The sequence below is a fragment of the Aythya ferina genome, assembly GCF_964211825.1.
Source record: "Aythya ferina genome assembly, chromosome: 2".
NCBI classification, from domain to species: Eukaryota; Metazoa; Chordata; class Aves; order Anseriformes; family Anatidae; genus Aythya; species Aythya ferina.
The window spans coordinates 140,543,522-140,562,485 of NC_140297.1; the positions used below are offsets into that span (position 1 = coordinate 140,543,522).

General features: G+C 38.9%; 1 protein-coding gene across 4 annotated transcripts in view; it reads right to left on the bottom strand.

Annotated features, from left to right (window-relative positions):
* DPYS (dihydropyrimidinase) overlaps positions 1–18,491 on the bottom strand; it is a 34,714-nt gene extending 16,223 nt beyond the window's left edge. For 3 of the 4 annotated variants that reach the window (XM_084509027.1, XM_084509028.1, XM_084509029.1), the window contains exons 1-7: positions 18,102–18,490; positions 14,187–14,345; positions 10,393–10,572; positions 9,088–9,277; positions 4,577–4,733; positions 3,472–3,613; positions 1,450–1,592 (exon numbers count right to left, since the gene is read on the bottom strand). In XM_084509027.1, coding sequence (XP_084365153.1) covers positions 1,450–1,592; positions 3,472–3,613; positions 4,577–4,733; positions 9,088–9,277; positions 10,393–10,572; positions 14,187–14,345; positions 18,102–18,356 — 1,226 coding nt within the window. In that variant the 5' untranslated portion in view covers positions 18,357–18,490. Of the gene's footprint in view, positions 1–1,449; positions 1,593–3,471; positions 3,614–4,576; positions 4,734–9,087; positions 9,278–10,392; positions 10,573–14,186; positions 14,346–18,101 lie in introns of all 4 variants that reach the window. The other variant, XM_084509026.1, reaches the window with a different exon arrangement.
* Between the last annotated feature and the right edge of the window lie 473 nt (positions 18,492–18,964).

Consider the following 18,964-nt stretch of genomic DNA (forward strand, 5'->3'; position numbering starts at 1 on the left):
TCCATTTGGTTTCTGAGCCTCAGATTTGCCCAGTTATGTTTCCAAACTTTCCTCTACCATCGGAGGAGTCTTCAATTCTCTTTTAAAATCAAAGGCTGAAAATCTAGTGCCATCTAAGAGTTACAACAGCTCAAGTTTTAGGAACACCAAACACTGTGATATCTCAGTGAAAGCTGGCTATGCTGTCTTCATGCTCAGCACCCCACAAAGTGTTGAGCTTTGCGATTTGTGACTGCTTTCTTATATGGATTGTACCCACTGTTTAGATGACACCAGTGAGGTAATTTCAACTGGCAGAGTCAGTGCGTGCCTTCAGAGCAGTCGTATGTTCACAATGCTTGCTAGAACTAAGCCTGAGACCAAAGCACCAGCCTGGCACACCTCCTGACCTGCTGCTGGCAGGTGCAGGGCTGACTGTGGCCAGGTTGGACACAGCTGTTTAATGCCTGCAGATTTAAGGTGATCTACTTGGAGGTCAAACAGTGGACGTGTACATGCGCATAGGTATCTCAGCTGATAAAAGCACCTTCCCCAGTGAGTGTTCTCTGTGACAGCCTGCTCTCAAACTATTTCCATGCAGTTTACACAAGACCAGGATAGCTATAAGAGCCAGAGGAATACCCAAGAGAGATTCCTGAGATATTTATAGTGGCCTGATTATGGATCTGGCTGATGGTGTGAATATACCTGAAGACAGGAATCAGCTGTAGTGCACTGTGTGCTGTATGAGTTCAGGCTCACAAAAAGACAGTGCATGTCCTTTGTAGCACAAATACACCATGGCATCAGGTCACGTAGAGTGAGAGATCAGCATAACTTTTGTGCACATATTGTTGGTGTGACAAGCTCTACTCTAGGCTGTGCACAAATCCAGAAAACTCCTTAAATAAAAGTGTAAGCAAGTACAGCTTCAGACCTAAGCTCACTCATGGCTCACTCTACTAGGAAGAAATGTCAGAAGGTCAGGACCCCACACTTTCACCAACCATACTGACTACCTTTGAATATGTTTGAAGTAGCTCTAAGCTCAAAATGCAAGATTGTAATGGGTCACTCTTCAGGAACACATGCTCCTCTCCTTGCTTTTTGCAGTGGAAGGAAGCTGAACATACTCAAACACTTAGCAGAGTTACTCTAAGATCCTAAAGTGGCTATTTTTACTGTTAGGATACCAAGCACTGGTAGTATAATGTATGGATCTTGCTATTTTTGCACTTAGTGAGCAATTCAGGTGATTTATTTATTTATTTTTAAATCCATCTAGAGGTCAAGGATCTCTACTTACATGCACTATTGTAGGAGCCAAACAAATAACCTGTAAATAATTCACATCAAATGCTGTTGAAAAACACCATAAACTCTCCCTAAAGGCTTATTGCTATACAAATGCTTTGAGATATTGTTTCCTACAGAGGGGTTGGATGGAAGGAAACAACTACGCATACATACCTGGTAGCTTTGGGATCCCAAATTACGATGTCAGCATCAGAACCCACAGCAATTCTCCCCTTCTTTGGGTAAAGGTTAAAGATTTTTGCTGCATTTGTGCTGGTAACAGCTACAAATTTGTTTTCATCCATTTTTCCACTGTGCTGAAGAAGAGTACACAGAAGTAAACTCATTACTTTTTAGAATAAGGGAAGAAAAAATGCTTTATTGTTGAAAAAGCTGGGATGAGTGACAGCTTTCTGCCAAAATCACATCACATCAATTTATTAAAGAGATTAAAAGAAAAATATCTGTCTCTGATGCACCTTCTGCAATGTACTGTCACTGAATACTAACTTTATACTAGTTTACCTCATAACAAAAGCGGAAAAAAAAGACAACATTACAGCTGTGAATATAGTTAAAAGTCAACTGGAATTGAATTTATTTAGCTGGCTTTTACGCTGTAGTCCTGTTCAGCAGTTTCCTCAGGAGACATAACATTTCATGAATATCGTGTTTTTGGAAAATGGTGATACAGTAATTAAGAAATGCAGACATCAGACTGACTAATAATGTCGATGTGAAAACTTGGAAGGGAGAGGCAAGACATGGTGTGTAATATAGAAAAGGAGATTTTCAAATTCTCTGCAGCAATAATGCAGAGGGTAGTTCTCTTCAGTAAATATTTGAGATCGAGAAGTACAAAAGACAGATTTGTGAGTGAGACACATCACCGAAATGGCAAACAAGAATGGATACACATGTTTCAAGACTGGTCACTGCTACATAACTACCTCATCTGTGACTGTTGTTTGCTTAGAAAGCCAGCTATATTGGCAGTAATGGTGTGTATAGGCCAGTATAGGAATTTGAATGTCATAAAACCATGTTTGCATGGTTGCCTGTGAGCAGTCTTTGAAGAAGAAAAACATAAAGAAGCTGGTGAACATCATTATTCTAAATAACAGTGAGTGGGAAGGGAGGGAATCTTTCCAGACAAATTCTCACAGCTGTATAGTATTTTACAAATAAGAAAACGGAGGATATTACTGACTGAAGAACTCTTTGAAAAAATTACCTTGCCCAACAGGACAAACCATTCAAAAGTAGCACTGATGTACATATTTAAGTCTTACATTCACACTAACCACAGATCAGATTAAATTACAGTTTACACCACAAAAGAAAAAATCTCACTAGAGATATGCCAAAGGTGAAGACAGGCAGATGTCTTCTTTGTACACACAAATTGGAGCTGAATTCTAAATAGAGATAAATAAGAGAGATTCTGAAACATGTCCTTACCAACTGTGTAAGGTAGATAATTTTACTATGACAAGTAAATATACTTTGTAGTGCATAACTAGAATACTTCCCTGCTGTGAGAGAACTTAATTAAAAAAGTTTAACAGGAGTCTCCAGAACTTGAGGGTATTGTGTCAGCCAGAGCAATCATAACACCCAGTACATGGCAGATCCCTCATCAGATTAGCCCACACCCTCCCCCAAGAGACTACCCCATATCCAAAAATCCTGGCCACAGGCCTTCATATTTATATTTGTTTAGAGGCTAAAGGACATTGTCCTGGGAAGCACTGAGTGTTCTCACGATGGCCCTGAAATTTTGAAGTCACTAGAACTTGAAGGTGCTCATCTCATCACACCACATGACTGAGACATAAGAGAAGCATTTCATATCTCTAGCTTGTTTCCTCTGCTTGAAAACACAAAATAGAAGTTGTCAGGCAGACACCCACTGTGGAAACTTCTCCAACCGCTGTGCCCTAACACTGAAACAACAGCAGTCCTTTGCTGGTAAACAACAGAAATGATTCTCACATGCTATTTGTTAAGCAGCAAGAATCCTTTTCCATCTCCCAGGACCATAAAGCGTGAGTGAGGACCCTGTTATGGTCTCTGATCAAGGAGTTACCCTGTAATAAATACATTTGATAAAACTAAAGAGCTGATTCTGCTGAAAGACTATATTTTGTTGGAGATACAAATTACCTCCTTGTTCAGATATCTTGATATACTTACAACGCCTTTTTCCCATACGACTGACATCCTATCTTCCACACCATTCACTCCATTAGGGATTTTAGTGAAATCATCCTTTCCCAGAGCTTTCTGGCATATGTCAAAAGTGCAATTGTCAGTCGCTGTCACAGACAGGTCAGCACTATGGAGAAACAAAGTACATTATGAACTGGATCATGTACCAAACACACAGGAAAATCTGTTGGGTAGATCCAGCCATCCTTTCTGCAAGGAAAAAACTGTTAATACCATGTAAGCCAGTCTTCTGTTCCAACCTCTAAGAGTAGTTTAACAGTGACAGCCAATTTCTCTTCAGAAAGCCTGCAGAAGACACTAAGCACCAAAACCACACTTAATTTGGATGTGTCAAAGGTGTCCCACAAATGCAGAACTGTCCCACTTTGCCCAGAGCAAAAGACTCAATGTCATCCTCAGTTAGAGCAATTTTGGATTGTGTCACTCCCTGTGAAGTTAACCCAGATTTGTACTACCACCAGTCAAACTGTGTTCAGGCATATATTCAAAGACTCTTAGGTCAAATTCAGCTCTTCTGTGGAGTTAGGGTTTATTGGTAAGTGAAATGCCAGCAAAACACATTTCATTAACTGCAGATATCTGAAGGAGACTTCTGTTCATAATTCCTTCTGAAGCAGATAGTATGAAGTGGACAAGACATATCTGTCTTCAGAAGACAGAGGGCTTAGTTTCTATGTAGCATCCAAATTTCAAGTGAAAAACGGAGTTGACAACAAAAACCAGAACCTCTAGCTGTGACCACTTTTTACAAATTTCCCACCAACATACAGCCTTACTATCCCCCTGGTTATTTTTCAATTTTTGCTGCAGAACTAGCAAGGCAAGGCTTATTGATTAAAATCATGTGGGGAAAGAAGGCCACAAGAGTTCAGAGAAACTAAATCCGAACATTTTCTAATTTCTGTAACAAAAATGTTTTTATCTCTTGTTTCACCTTCCATTTCTCCTTCCTCATAATACAACATTCTGTACTTAGAAAATCTCCAGGGCATCAACCTGCTATTATACACTTAGAAAAAAATTGCTGAGTATTTGGGCATCAGCTGTCACTGTTTGTTCATCTGCTTACTTGGCCAGTAAGTTCATGAGGAAACCAGGAGTAGAAGGATCTGGTCTTAGTGGAGGTCCCATGACATGTGCTGCAGCATGAGCCCAGTCTTTATTCCAGTAGTTGGTACCATCGGTGCCAAGACAAGCAGCAATAGTCTCCCCATAAACCACCTTTCCTGAAAAATGCAAAGGAATAGCATCATCATCAAGTAACATAAAAATGCATATCTTGTATTTTTCCCATTTCAGATCTTTTTGGTTGTAATGGGTTTGAATTTAAACGAATGTTTCAAATTAAACACCAACATATGGAGGGACATAATAAACTAAGCTATAACACAGCATCTCTGTTCTGAATATTCTGCTGGTGATTTCCCAATATATTTTCTCATAAGAGCATTGCTTTGGCAAGCTTTTTAATTAAATTGTTGACAGATATATTATAATGGGTTTTACACATTGTTTACTAGGTGTGTGATTGAAATTTCAAAAGGAACACAGTCCTCAGTTGCATTAATTACATTCAAGATCCATATATTTCTTGGTAGCACCTGTTTGATGTTCTGAAATTATTGATGATGTAACAATGTGAGTCCGTATATACAGCAAACAGACTTTTATAACTGTCAGGCTATAATTGCAGGCATGCTAACTAGGAAAAAAATGTGGCACCAGACATAAATCTAAAGAGTGTAAAAACATTTCCAAAAAAAAAAAAATAAATAAATACTTAAATTTTACAAGTTATTTCCTGAACTTTAATTCCACGTGGCACAGTACTCTAGATTTCTCAGAAGAGGACCCCAGTCAAAACCAACTGTTAGCTTTTGGATAGAGCTAGTTCTATATGTGAGAGAAGAGAGTGCCAACTAACCGTGATGGTCTCCAAAGAACCAGAGCAAGCTAGGACCTCACACAACCATGCATAGGCTGCTTGGTGCTTATTAAAGGCAGTCTCTGCTGGATTCTAGCAGGAGCTTTCTCCTGCCCCCGCTCTCTGCAAACAGTGTGCATCTTACGATGGATCTCAGATTTCACTCTAGTGACCACAGACCATTTTTATTAAAATTATTACATTACCCCAACTGGACATTGCTTGGTACTACTAGACAGCATTTTTTTTTCTGTCTGAGTGTAAGTTAGGTATTCACCTGTACTGTTGGAAAACAACAAAGCAAAACATTGCAGATTCTTGCTGTGCATTAGGTTCTGGTATTTCTGTGAGCTGCTACACTTGCATAGGTAGCTTCTGAGAAGCTCAGCTCTTGTAAAAATGTTTCTCAGTGTGATACTGTCATTTCTTAAATCTTCTGTGCTAGACTTGTAAGAAGGCCTCATACCCATTTCTGAAGACTATATTAAATTCTATAGTTCTACTGTTATTTCTCCAAGGTTTCAAGACCTGCTCTGACATTACCATACATTGCATTTACTCCAAGTAGTACATAGTACAACTTCTACCACAACCTAGAGACTCCCTATTAGCATTATTAATTTGCTCTAACGCTCTCAGCATGCTCTGACATACTGAACCGATGTACCTGTGCTGATGCCTTGGCTTGGGGTATTTTAAGCTTCCAGTACCACTTATCTGCATACATTACAGATTTACACTTGGACTAAGAGGGAGGCTACCACCAGTTTTTGGTCTCAAAATAATGACTTAGGCAGGCATTTGCCTTTTTTTTTTTTTTTTTTTTTTTCTTTTTTCTTTTTTCTTTTTATCTTATTTTCAAAACCTAAAGCACTGAATACAAGGCTATCCCTTTAAGTGATATGGACACTCAGTGAATAAGTCAGATTAGTATTTTTCTAATCCAGAGCTGCAGCAGAAGGGGGACCTTGGCCTTCCTTGGGCAACTCCAAATACAGTATTTGAAGAAAGGCTGCCATAAGCCTATATAGATACAGAAAAAGTTCTGCATGCATACACAGTATCTCCTCTATTTTCCTGTTAGGCCTTTGACAGATTTTAATGAGCAAAGTCAGTGGAAAGGAGGGTATGTCTGTGTGTGCAGTCTTTCCTAAATGCATCTGAACAAGCTAAAGAAACTTCCATACAATGCAAACCTGAACTGTATATCATTAGGGCATAACTATACATGTCAAAAGTTATAATGGTAGGAAGAGAATAAATGTTTAGTTTCCATAAATAATTTCTTACTTCAATTTCATGACATAAAAAATAAAAGATACTCTTCAAATTCATAGCTGTATATGCTGAATTGATTCTAACTCAGGCTCTGCAGGTGATGACGATATTTCTGCAGTCAGAATTTGACCTGAACAGCCCCTCTGGTTCCCATGAGTGGGAAAGAGTACAAGGCATTTCCACAAGTGACTTTGAGTATGAACACTGCAACTTCAACGGACTATATCTGGACATTCTGCTAACTGTGCAATTTCTTGCATTTCATTTGGGCCATGACTAGTCAGACTGAAGGGCACAATAATATTAAGATTCTGTTTTAATCCAAATAACAAGGAAATTCCACTTTAGAGCTCTTTTAGCTCAGTTGGCTTCTGTCTGCTAACTCTGGCATAAAATTGGAGTAATGTGCTAATAAATCAGGTCTTTCCATTTGTCATGTTTTCCTGCATTCAACAAAAATATTAAGCAGAAAGTGTTCTTCTGTTTGGTCTTTCTGACATCTCTGAGCTTCTGGGAAATAACTGTAGATTTGGTGACTTCTTCATTACACATGAAACTGACTGGCAAGAGCTATATTCATATAAATTGTTTTATAACAAAGAAGAACACAAATCTCATCTGTGCTGAGTAGAAGGGAAGAATCACTTCTCTCCATCTGCTGGCAATACTTCGCCAGTTTTATTTATATCATTTATACAGTACTTTGAGAATTTTATTTATTTATTTATTTTTTTGTCTGAAACTCTTCATTTCAAAATACTACCTTTAACTGAAAAATGGAAAATAACTTTCTGAAATTTATAATAGTGGACAACAAACACAGATCAGTCTCACTAAAGCCTATAACTGTTTTTACCTATCTCTGTTGTACATTAGCTCTCCCTTCAAATTTCTTAATCAATCCTAGACTTCTATTTCCTAAGATATATACTCCCATGAGAATAGAATTTAATTATGGTAAGATGTTATGTGTTGTGATGCATAAATGCAAACATTTGACAATTTTGACTGTATGAACCCAGGAAGCTATTAAATGCAATTTGCAAAACAATAAGTGTAAGTTGTTTCAATTTCTTTTTAAACACTGAAGAAGCATACTGATACAAAGTCATTTATCATACTGGCACTGCAGACTATTCCTATGCCTAACAATATTTTACAGTATTTACTATCAACATAGAATTTTGTACATGATTACTGTGTTATAAATCACCACCTCCTGTCTTAGGTATTTTACGTTCACAGCCAGTGTTTTCTCTTTATCTGCATATTTTAAGTGTTGTTACAGCTTCTTGTAATTAACGTTGTCACCACACCTATGGATGTACAAAGAACTGTAAACGTATGGATACAATCCACAGTACCAGCAGCACTGTCATCTAGTGGAGAAATCTAACATAGCACAGTACCAAAAAATGTGCTTCTAAACAATATGCTGGTTATTATTTTATAAACTTGAAACCGAAAAATCTTAGTATAAAAGACATGATCAATACGTATTCCACATAAATGTATTCATCTATTTTAGCACAATAATGTCAGGCTGGTGTTGATAGCACTTTTGTCCAAGACCTCAGACTCTGCATTTTAGTATTAATAATCTATGCTGCTAGCAAAAGTATTATCTAAAGTCAAGAAATGAGGAAACTGAGGTCTGTATGCATTTCATATAAGGTCAGATGAAAAGACAACAGGGACAGATAACCCATAAGGACTCCGGCCCCCTAAATCACGGCTTCTGTCCTACTTATTCCACTCACATAATGTCCCTTCACAGTGCTGTTGTTCCACAGGCAGCTCTGGGTGAACTTACAGATAGATGAGCATGTAGAAAAACCTGAATCCCTACAGCCCACAGACTGCTTTTAGCCTGCCCGACAGCTGGCCGAGAGAGTCAGGCTCCCTTGGCTGGCAGAACTATTTGTGAACCCTGCAGTTTATGACTGGAGAAACCTTTCCCTGGAGGGAATTAAGACTTTTGGACACTGTCAACATCACCATGATTTCTGTTGCAGAACTTCTCACCTAAATGGCTGGTAAAGGCCTGAAGACTATAACTCAAGGGAGAGAAATAGCAATGCATATATTGTCTTGGACTGGTCATATAATTTTTAATGCAATGTTGTCTTGTCCATCACTGCAACTGTGGAGATATAGCATGAAGGACAAAAAAGCTTGTTCTGGGAAGGAAAGGCTCAATCCCACTTGCTGTTCTGCCACACTGCTTAGCTCCACTTGGGCCTCAAAATATATGCAGTTTAGACATCCTGTTCCAAGTACACCGATGTTTTGAGGTTTAAGGCACCCATGCTAAGTAGGACATTAATGCCCCTTCCTCTAATGCCATGGTCAAAGCATAAATGAATTAGGACTTTTACCTTCTCTTCGTGCACTGGCTAGCACCCTTGCTGCAGATTTACTCATTACATGGACAACAAAAAGGGGACAGTTTACAGCATTTGCTATGGTAATTGCTCTCTGCGTTGCTTCAGCTTCGACTTCCTCTGGACGTGAGAGAATATGCCCTTCAGGACCAGTTATTCCCATTGACAGCAACTTCTTAGAATTCTGGACGTAAAAAACATTCAAGAGTCGGTTAAAGTGCAACCATGGTGTCATGAACATGTAGCCAGACAAATGAATCCTAGACCAGACACTGTAGTTAGTTTGAGAAAGAACAAGTCAGTTAGAATATTTTCAATTTCAGAGGAGTTATTGTTGTGTCACCTGAAATACACTATATCTTTCAATAAACACAGATTTCAGAATAACTAAGACTTGAGAGAACATGGTCCACTGGCTTTCAGTGGTAAATCACTGCTTTTGAAAATCCTAATTCTGTATCAATTTGTGTATCAGAAATGATCATAGCTAGTAACTGAGATGACCATACTAACCCCTCTTTAGAAAAAAATTGAAAGATCCTTACTAAGTACACAGCTATACATCAAGAGCCTCTTGAATGAGGCTCTGAGGTTTAAAGAAACATAAGATTTTGTTCCTATATTATTACAGGAGTTTATGCTTGACTGATTTGGGATTACTTAGCAATAAATTCATTTCTGTTATGGGACATGGTCAGAATCAAAGCACTTTTAACTAGAATAGTTGAAGAAACTCAAAGATATCAGACTGTACATGTACTCCAAGTGCCTCTACTTATCAGTGAGATATTAGCATCAAGTACGAAGTGAGGCTGTCCGTGCACAAAGGGACCTTGAACTTTTGTGCCCAGAGAAGCTTCCTCTGTACTTCTGGATTTGGTCCTTTTAGATGAGATGACCATGTTTGGAGAGACCAGATATAAGACCAGGTATCATACACCTGACATGTAAATGCTTGTCCAAGTGTTCCCCCTTCAACCTGGCCCATGGTCAGTCTCTGATGCTTTCTTCATCAGCCAAATATATATATTATATTGCAAGTATGTATGTTATTCTGCAAGCATAACTCTCATTAGAACAGGTCCATTTGTTTCCTGTCTGTCCTGAACCCAGTACTCCAGCTTAAAATTTCTTGGCCCACCACAAGCATCATTTGGGATTTTGGCCGAGATGTTTGTCTTTAGTTCCATGGAAATTAAATAGGGGAAAAAGTCTTTCCCTATATTACAATGATCTATTGAAGTGCTTAGATAACTAGTTATATTCCTGAATTAGATGGATAAAATGATAAATACTTACCTGTGCAATTAGGTCACCGTTCTCTGCATGGACTTGAGCAACTGCTCCAAGTTCCCTACAGTAGGAAAAGGCTTCATATAATTCCTCATCATTGAGCATGTACACATCTTTATAGGCCATAAACATCTTGAAGGAGTTGACACCCTTGTTCTCAACAAGACTTTTCATTTCTTCCTTCACCTGAAAGACAGTCAGCAATTCTCACAAAACAGCAATATAAAATTTTACCTGTTAACTTTCTACAAAGAAATTGAAAGTATGAACCAACAACAAGCCTTTGCAGAATCACAGAATCACAGAATTGTAGGGGTTTGAAGGAACCTCCAGAGATCATTGGGTTCAACCCCCCTGCCAAAGCAGGTTCCCTAGAGCAGGTTGCCCAGGTAGGCATCCAGATGGGCCTTGAATATATTGAAAGAAGGAGACTACACAACCTCCCTGGGCATCCTGTTCCAGTGCTCTGTCACCCTCACCGTGAAGAAGTTCTTTCACATGTTGGTGCAGAACTTCCTGTGATCCATTTTGTGGCCATTGCCCCTTGTCCTGTCCCCACAAACCACTGAAAAGAGGTTGGCCAAATCCCGTTGTCTCCTACACTTTAGGTATATATAATCATTGATAAAATCCCCCCTCTCAGTCTTCTTTTCTCCAGGCTGAACAGACCCAGGTCTCTCAGCCTTTCCTCATAGGAAAGATACTCCAGGCACAGTATCATCTTTGTGGCCCTCCGCTGGGCTCTTTCCAGGAGATCCCTGTCTTTTTTGTACTGGGGAGCCCAGAACTGAACACAGTACTCCAGGTGAGGCCTGACCGGGGCAGAGGGAGGATCACCTCCCTTGACCTGCTGGCCACACTCCTTTTAATGCATGCCAGGATCACATTGGCCCTCTTGGCTACAAGGGCACACTGCTGGCTCATGGTCAACCTGTCATCCACCAGGACCCCAGATCCTCCTCCTCAGAGCTCCTCTCCAGCAGGTCATCCCCCAGCCTGTGCTGGTACATCTGGTTGTTCCTTCCCAGGTGCAGAACTCTACACTTGCTCTTGTTAAACCTCATTTGGTTTCTTCCTGCCCATCTCTCCAGTGAGTCCAGGTCTCGCTGAATGGCAGCACAGCCTTCTGGCGTGTCAGCCACTCCTCCCAGCTTTGTGTCATTGGTGTGCTTGCTGTGGGTGGGCACTATTCCCTCATCAAGGTCATCAATGAAGATGTTGAACAGGACCAGACCCAGCACTGACCTCTGGGGAACACTGCTAGTCACAGGTCTCCAGCCAGACACTGCACTGTTGATCACCACCCTCTGAGCTCGGCCAGTCAGCCAGTTCTCAACCCAACTTACCGACCATTCATCTATCCCACACTTTCTCAGCTTGCTTAGCAGGATGTTGTGGGAGACAGTATCAAAAGCCTTGCTAAAGTCAAGGTAGATGACATCCACTGCTCTCCCCCCATCTACCCAGCTGGTTATGCCATCATAGAAATCAACGAGGTTGGTCAGGCATGATTTCCCCTTGGTGAACACATGCTGACTACTCCTCATAAACTTCTTCTCTTCCAATTGCTTGGAGATGGCATCCAGAACAAGCTGTTCCATCACCTTTCCAGGGACAGAGGTGAGACTGACTGGCCCATAGTTTCCTGGATCCTCCTTCTTGCCCTTTTTGAAGACTAAAGTGACAATGGCTATCCTCCAGTCTTCAGGCACCTCTCCTTTACTCACCCCTCAAACATATATTCAGTCCTAAAAGTCCAAGTTGCACATTTAAAGGCTGATTTATACTATTCCTCTTGTATTAAATTGCTTCTCAAAGTATACAAACGAGCCCAACTATAGTGCAGATATTGGAGGTACAAACTGATTGGAAGGGAATGCTTTTTAAAAAAGACAGTGAAGTATAATTTCATTCCAATGAAAACCTCCTGATATTGAAAACACTTTATCCAATATCAACATCTATGCATCCAACCTATAACACAAAGCATGGAGATATGTAAAAATCTGATTTTCAGAATTGAATCCTAACAGTCTCCTGGCAAATCACAGTGACAGAAAGGTTCTCATCTTCTAGAGCTGTGTTCTAATGCTAAATGACCCACACACAGCCCTTTGAAATATTTTGTCCCTAAACTAAACAGCTCCAAAACTCTATATGCAAGCCTGCTTTCTTTCCTATATGCACTTCTTGATAAGATTCCCTGCTTCTTCTCAAGTTTGTGAAACAAAATTGTATATCCCGTGGAAGAAAGAAAGATAGAGATTTTACCCAAAGGTTTCTTGTGCAGTTAGTTAGGTAGAACTATCTATTAACTCACTTTGGCTCTTCCTTCCTATCAAAATGATGGTGACAGTACTTGGTGTGCATCTACAATGCTCTTACAGTTTCCACGTGATTTTTTTGAAAAAGTAAAATGTTGTATTTAATCTTTTCTCAAATAATATGTTGGGATCTTCCCAAGAAAGGTGAGAGATTAATAAAAATAAATAAATAAATAAATAAATAAAAGAAAAATGTGGGGATTCACCTGGGAGAGGGTTGGGAGCATTAGCTTTAGTGGAAATTATCAAAAAAGTAAATACTGGACATAAGACCCTACTCTGGCATAAATGTGGAAGCAAAAAACATTTCTTTTTCATGTATTTTCTTTATCACAAATTACTAATACTAAAGGAAGGCATTCTACAGAATGTATGATTATAACCAAGACTTCAAAGCCTGAGGATTTACTAGCAAATGGGAAGGGTATGATATACCAAACTCCTCAACTACTTTATCCAGGTCTTTTATGGCTACAAAACATCAGAACTTTTTATTTTTTCAGTCTTGGCTTTAAAAAGCAGAAGTTAAACTTCTTAACACAAAACAGAGCATTTTGCTGATTTACACTTCCCTAGTTTGACTAGAATTTTCAGTGTAATTCCACTTTTCTCTAGTAAGGCTATTTCAAATGCTTATTCCTCAGACTTCATTGGAGAATTTATTGCATGCCTTTGCTTTAAGCTAGAACTTGGAGTCAGTCTGTTTAGTGTTTAGCGCACAGAATACCAAAGATGGAGTGTTTGCAGAGTGAAGGCTTTGGTTTACGTATTTTAAAAATAAAAAATTAGAGGAAGTACTCATACTTCATACTTAAAAATGGAATTTACTAAGTATATTTCTGACCTATGCAAGTTCTCTAAGTGGTCTTGTATAACATCAGTCAAGTACATGAAAAGTTCATTTCCTCAGTAGAGCTTTCAGGCAATCAGCATTCACACAATGAGGATGATTCTCCCATACTTAAGTTCCAAAAAGATTTTCTGGATATTCTCACATTTAAGAAATTCTTGCCTCTGATTCTGTTTTACTTTAAGGAAGTATTACTGCATACACTCAGGAATAAAATTCTTCCTTTGCAAATAAAGTTAATTGCCACATTTTTCATATATACCCTTATTAATACACCTTCCCTACCCCAAACCTGAGACTTAACATGAAGGTAGCTTATTGAGTACTCAGGTAAAATAAAAACAAAAACCCTCTTGTCCTTTTTGGTCTGGCTGGTCTTAACTTTGCACAACCTGCTTCCTTTTCCTTTAACCTCATGTAATATTATCCACAGATGTAGGTTATCTGCAGACTTTTCTTTTCAAATACACATACTTTTTATAAAGTGTGGACTATTCAAAATGTAGTTTGCACACACAAAAACAGGTTAACAAAACACTGTAGGCAACTAAATTTACCACCTGAGGACTTATTCAAGGCAGATGTGGTATGAATTCAGGGAATAGAAAACCAGTGTTTGTATCTACCTTGTTGCTCCACCATGTAACTGCCACATGCAACGAATAATCACAGCAGACTTTCGGGTCTGCCCAGCTTTTCCACAAATCAAAAGCTTCAATAAGAGAGGAGCCTTTCTGAGGAATGGCAAAGTCGATGATCATAGTGGTGCCTCCTGCTACAGCAGCCTGAAAGTAAAATAGTTAATATTTAGCAATCAGTGAAAAAAATGCATAGTTCCTCCTACCCTCTCTGATTCGCTGTCTAACAGTTACATATTGATACATCGAAAAGCCAGAAGTCAATGCAGTTTTCTTGAGTGAAGTCTGAACTTGCAAAATGATTGTTGACATTAATTTTGGTTCCTTTGAGAAGGATGTTCATTTGAGAAGGAAGTTTTTGCACTTATAATCCTATCAAAGATTTAGAAATGAATAAGCAGCATGCATCAGTGAGTATTCTTAACAGGATGGGATCACAGAGAAAGAGCACCAAAAGACCACAAACAACTTGAGATATGCTTACTCAGAGTCTACTTAGTTGAAAAAACAAGCCCGTGTAACAGAAAATCATTAAGGAACAGGTACACAATGGAAAAAGTAGTTTAAAAATCGAGTATGAGAATTCCCAAACTCCTGAAATCCTAACTACTAAACTCCTAACACCAGAAGGATTTAAAAAGTGTTTTGAAATTATTTTTTTTTACTGCAGGGTACTATTTTGGAAAACTGAACAGCAGATTTCCAAAAAGGCCAAGATATTTACAGTTTCCATATAGATATATGCAAGTATATAAAATCTTATTTTACATTAGTTATGAGGATAAAATTGCTTTTTAATGAAGAACTTCCATTCTTCTTCACAGACAACTGAATACCTCGTTTTCTTTCTTTGAAGGCACTCTGGTAGTCACTGTCAGAAACCACATCCTGGGCTAGGGGAAATGGATACAATAAGGCAATTTCTTTGCTGTGATTGTTGCTCTCTTCCAAATTAGTCAGAGAAATTGTCTTATTGCTCTGAACAACATCCCTTTGCAAAACAGGCACAATGTATTCAGATCAAAACACACACAGTTTAAATTCATGATACTTTATTCTATTTCTAAATCAATCCTTCTTTCTCTAAAAGACGTTTGGCTCTGTCTCATTAAAGCTCATAAATCCTTCCTTATAAAGTTCTAATATTTCTTTTAATTAAGAAAAAATATTTGGTTTGCCCCCATGCAAGTGATTTATTTATTTATTTATTGGTAACAAATTGTTTTGTATATTTCAAATAATTGTCTTAGCAATCAGGAGTGAAATTGTAAATATGTCAGTATATTTAGAAAAAAAAAATGGAGAATGACAAATATTTGTGATTCTGTGATGAATTCAACAATACATTGCCTCCAAGAAAAGTTGTTCAAACTGCAATCTTTTTATTTTATTATTTTTTTTCCAATAAAACATCTTGGTTTCTTAATTTTTAAATGGGATTTAAACTTCAAGAGTATTTGTTAACTTATAGGAAAAAAAAAAAAAGTCACAGGTTCCACAACTCCTACCAAAGTATCGTTTTTCTTGTAACATTTATAAATAGAAGCATTCCATGCCTTTATTTATTCAACCGAATGGACAAATCTTAGCTTATCATTGTGTTCATTTCTGTGATAGCTGGAACACAACTTTGTCTCTATGATTTTCCTGCCAAGATATTTTTTAGATAACAACCTTAGGTAAACAACTCTGAACACTTTCCACACTTTGACCTGGGTCAAAAATCTAATCCAATATCTAACTTTGTGACATCTGATCACTAGATTAGATCTAGAATCTTCCATTAGTCACCCACGTGACTAAAGACATACTGTTTTGTGTATGCAGGCTGTGTTTTAGAGCTTCTGTGCCAAATGCCTTCAGTGGAAATAATTATTCAGAAAAAAACTACATGCTAATTCAAATTATTACCTTCTTTTTGAAAGTTAGCAAGGAATTCATCTCCCCTAATTTGGGATTTCATAGCATAGGCACCTAAATTTGAGTTAGTCTGAATCTTTGATTCTCTTAATGTCAATGGAGGCACATTAAAGAATGGTCTTCAAAGAGAAATAAAGGATTGTTGCACAATAAATAAATAAATAAATAAATAAATAAATAAAATTATATATTTCTGAACTGTAAATCATGTAAAGTAAGTATTCCAGAAATCTAATTCTGCACAGAATTCAGCCAGGAAACCTAAGTTGTGATGTCTGTAGACAAGCAGAACAGACATTGTGGATTTGGGGTTTCTTTCTATCCATTTATCACAAGAAGCAGTGTGAAGACCAAAATCTGATTGTGGAAGCCCTTTCAATAACTAAAATGTGTTGTGAGGCCCATATAATAGATTCCCTTGTTTCTACCAGATAGCTAAGGAAGATACTGAATGCGGGGAACAAAACTGCAATGATCATTTTTAAAATCCTTTTCCAGCTATCAGTTCTGGAGGTGGAGATTCAGTGGTGTATTTTCTACCTCATTTTATGTTTGACTTGGAGAGACATGGTATGTTTGGCAGAGAAGCCATTTACCTATGGTAGAAAAGATCTGCTGTGATGGACAAAATATTTTTTGTCTAAGTTTTGCTGAATAATTACACCCTATTTAAATGAGTTACCATAACTTCCCTGTGTATTCAGAATAACAATTCTAGTCCTTAAAGCTATGCAGTGCAAAATATTTCTATTCCAAATAACAGCAGCTACCTCAGCAGATCTATCTTGAATTGGAGTAAATACTGTTATTGAAAGAAGCATGACAGCAATTTAAGGATAATATACACGTCATTTGTATTTCTCCCTCCAGTACTCTGGGTGACACATCAAAAAAAAAAATCCTTGTTAGAGCATGAAAATATACAATTAATCCACTTAGACAGTCCAGCTCAAACCCTTATAACATGACAGGGCAGGAAAGAAATGAAATCTCCTGTGGAAGAATAGGGTCAATCTAAGCAGGACTGCAAAAGGCTTGGAAGGCTTTAGTGGTTTCCATATCACACCATTCATTAAAGTGAGTTGAATTTAACTTATTGCAACTATTTTAAAGAGGCAAATAAGTATTTTGCACAACAGAAAAAGATCAGTGAAAACTATTTAGTTAGAAGGGACACACTTTTTTCTCATTCTTATCAAACCTCAGTTCTGCCATGAGAGGGGCAGGTTATAACAGGCTCTCTGAGGATGCTGGCTAACAGACAAGCCATTTAACATGGCAATGTGGTCCCTTCTGTGGGCAAAGGATTTCAGCCTGTACAGCAAAGCACTTAAAAATAGCTTACAAATTTCAGGGAGCTCTTTATGAGTATCTTTACTGTATAGAGATGATGCTTTATTAATACTATTAACTAATATACTGCAGGTAACATAATGAGATCAGCTAAAAATTTGAGAAAAGAACTCTAAGCACTTAAGTGGGAGAAATTAAATACTTTTAGAAAGCATATTTGAACTGGATGTTCAATGAGACAGTAAGTAGAGAAGTGAATGAGAGATGAAAAACTCGCATTCCCCCAAGCTAACAGAGGAGAAAGATCAGATTACCACAGAAGTGTTCCCAGCACACCGGGGGAGTTAAACTGTTGCTTTAGGTTAACCTTTGATCAGAAAAGTATGAAGCTCCTATGAAGGCATGTTGTATTTGGCATGGTGACAGCCAAGGTAAATGAGTGTTCTTTACACTTGCTACCTGCAGATAGCAAGGTCTCTGAAGGAACCCAAATAACATGCTGGTGGAAGGTGGACCTCTGGGTACCCTGACAACAGCCCAGGACAGCAAAAATTGCCTGTGCTTGATGGATACTCTTTTCTCTCTGTTAGCATTAATATACATAATCAGCAGATACATGTACATCTCCAAGAAAGCCCAGATGCACACATAGACATGCATATGTGCACTAACATAGTTACACACACCCACCTTTGTGCCTGTATGGAAGTCATCTTTTGACTTGCTACCCATAAAAGGGAACTGCATGTGTGTATGAGTATCGATGCCTCCAGGGATCACCAGCTTGTCAGTTGCATCCAGCACGGTGAGTCCAGTGGGTGGCTCGGGGTTTAGGTTTGGTCCCACTTGCTGCACAATTCCGTCCTCCACGTACACATCAGCCTCCACAGATTGGTCATCATTCACAACTTTTCCTCCTTTGATGAGAAGCCTCTGCTTTGACATAGGAGCCTAGAAGGTGGTGATAAGACTCAGCTCAGAAAATTGCTCTTGCCAGAGAGCACCTCACTGCCCACCCTTCTCACAGAGCTGTGTGCTATCTGAAAACGGCCCTAAGCACACAACACACAGGGTTATTTAAACAGAAATCAGAGGAATTGCTCCCTTGGCCTTTGGCAGCTCCACCTACCTACTGCCTTTGGGGAGGCACCAGTGACCAGTGGCGTGCAGTGAGCTGAAGCAGACAGCCTGCTTCTGGCCATTTCTGCTGTAGTTCTCTTTACATGAAGGGGGAGGCAGGCTTTCGGGAGAGTCCAGCTGGTTTCTCATGGCAATGGCTTGCAGCCCTGCCCTGTGCACGTTTGAAACATGATGGGCCATTTGGGAAATCTGGCAGTTCACGGATTTGTGATGCCCAAAGGTGACTGTAGCTCTATGCGGTGGTGTTTGAGCACCCAAGGGTGACATGAGATCTCTGGCTGGGGAGCCCAAGGGTGACTAGAGCTCTCCATGGAGGTGGCTGAGGAGCCTGTGGGACCGAGCAGAGGGGCCTTGAGAGCCCAGGGCAGCAGGGACCAAGCTTCACTTGAGTTGCCACAGCCCAATGTGCTGGG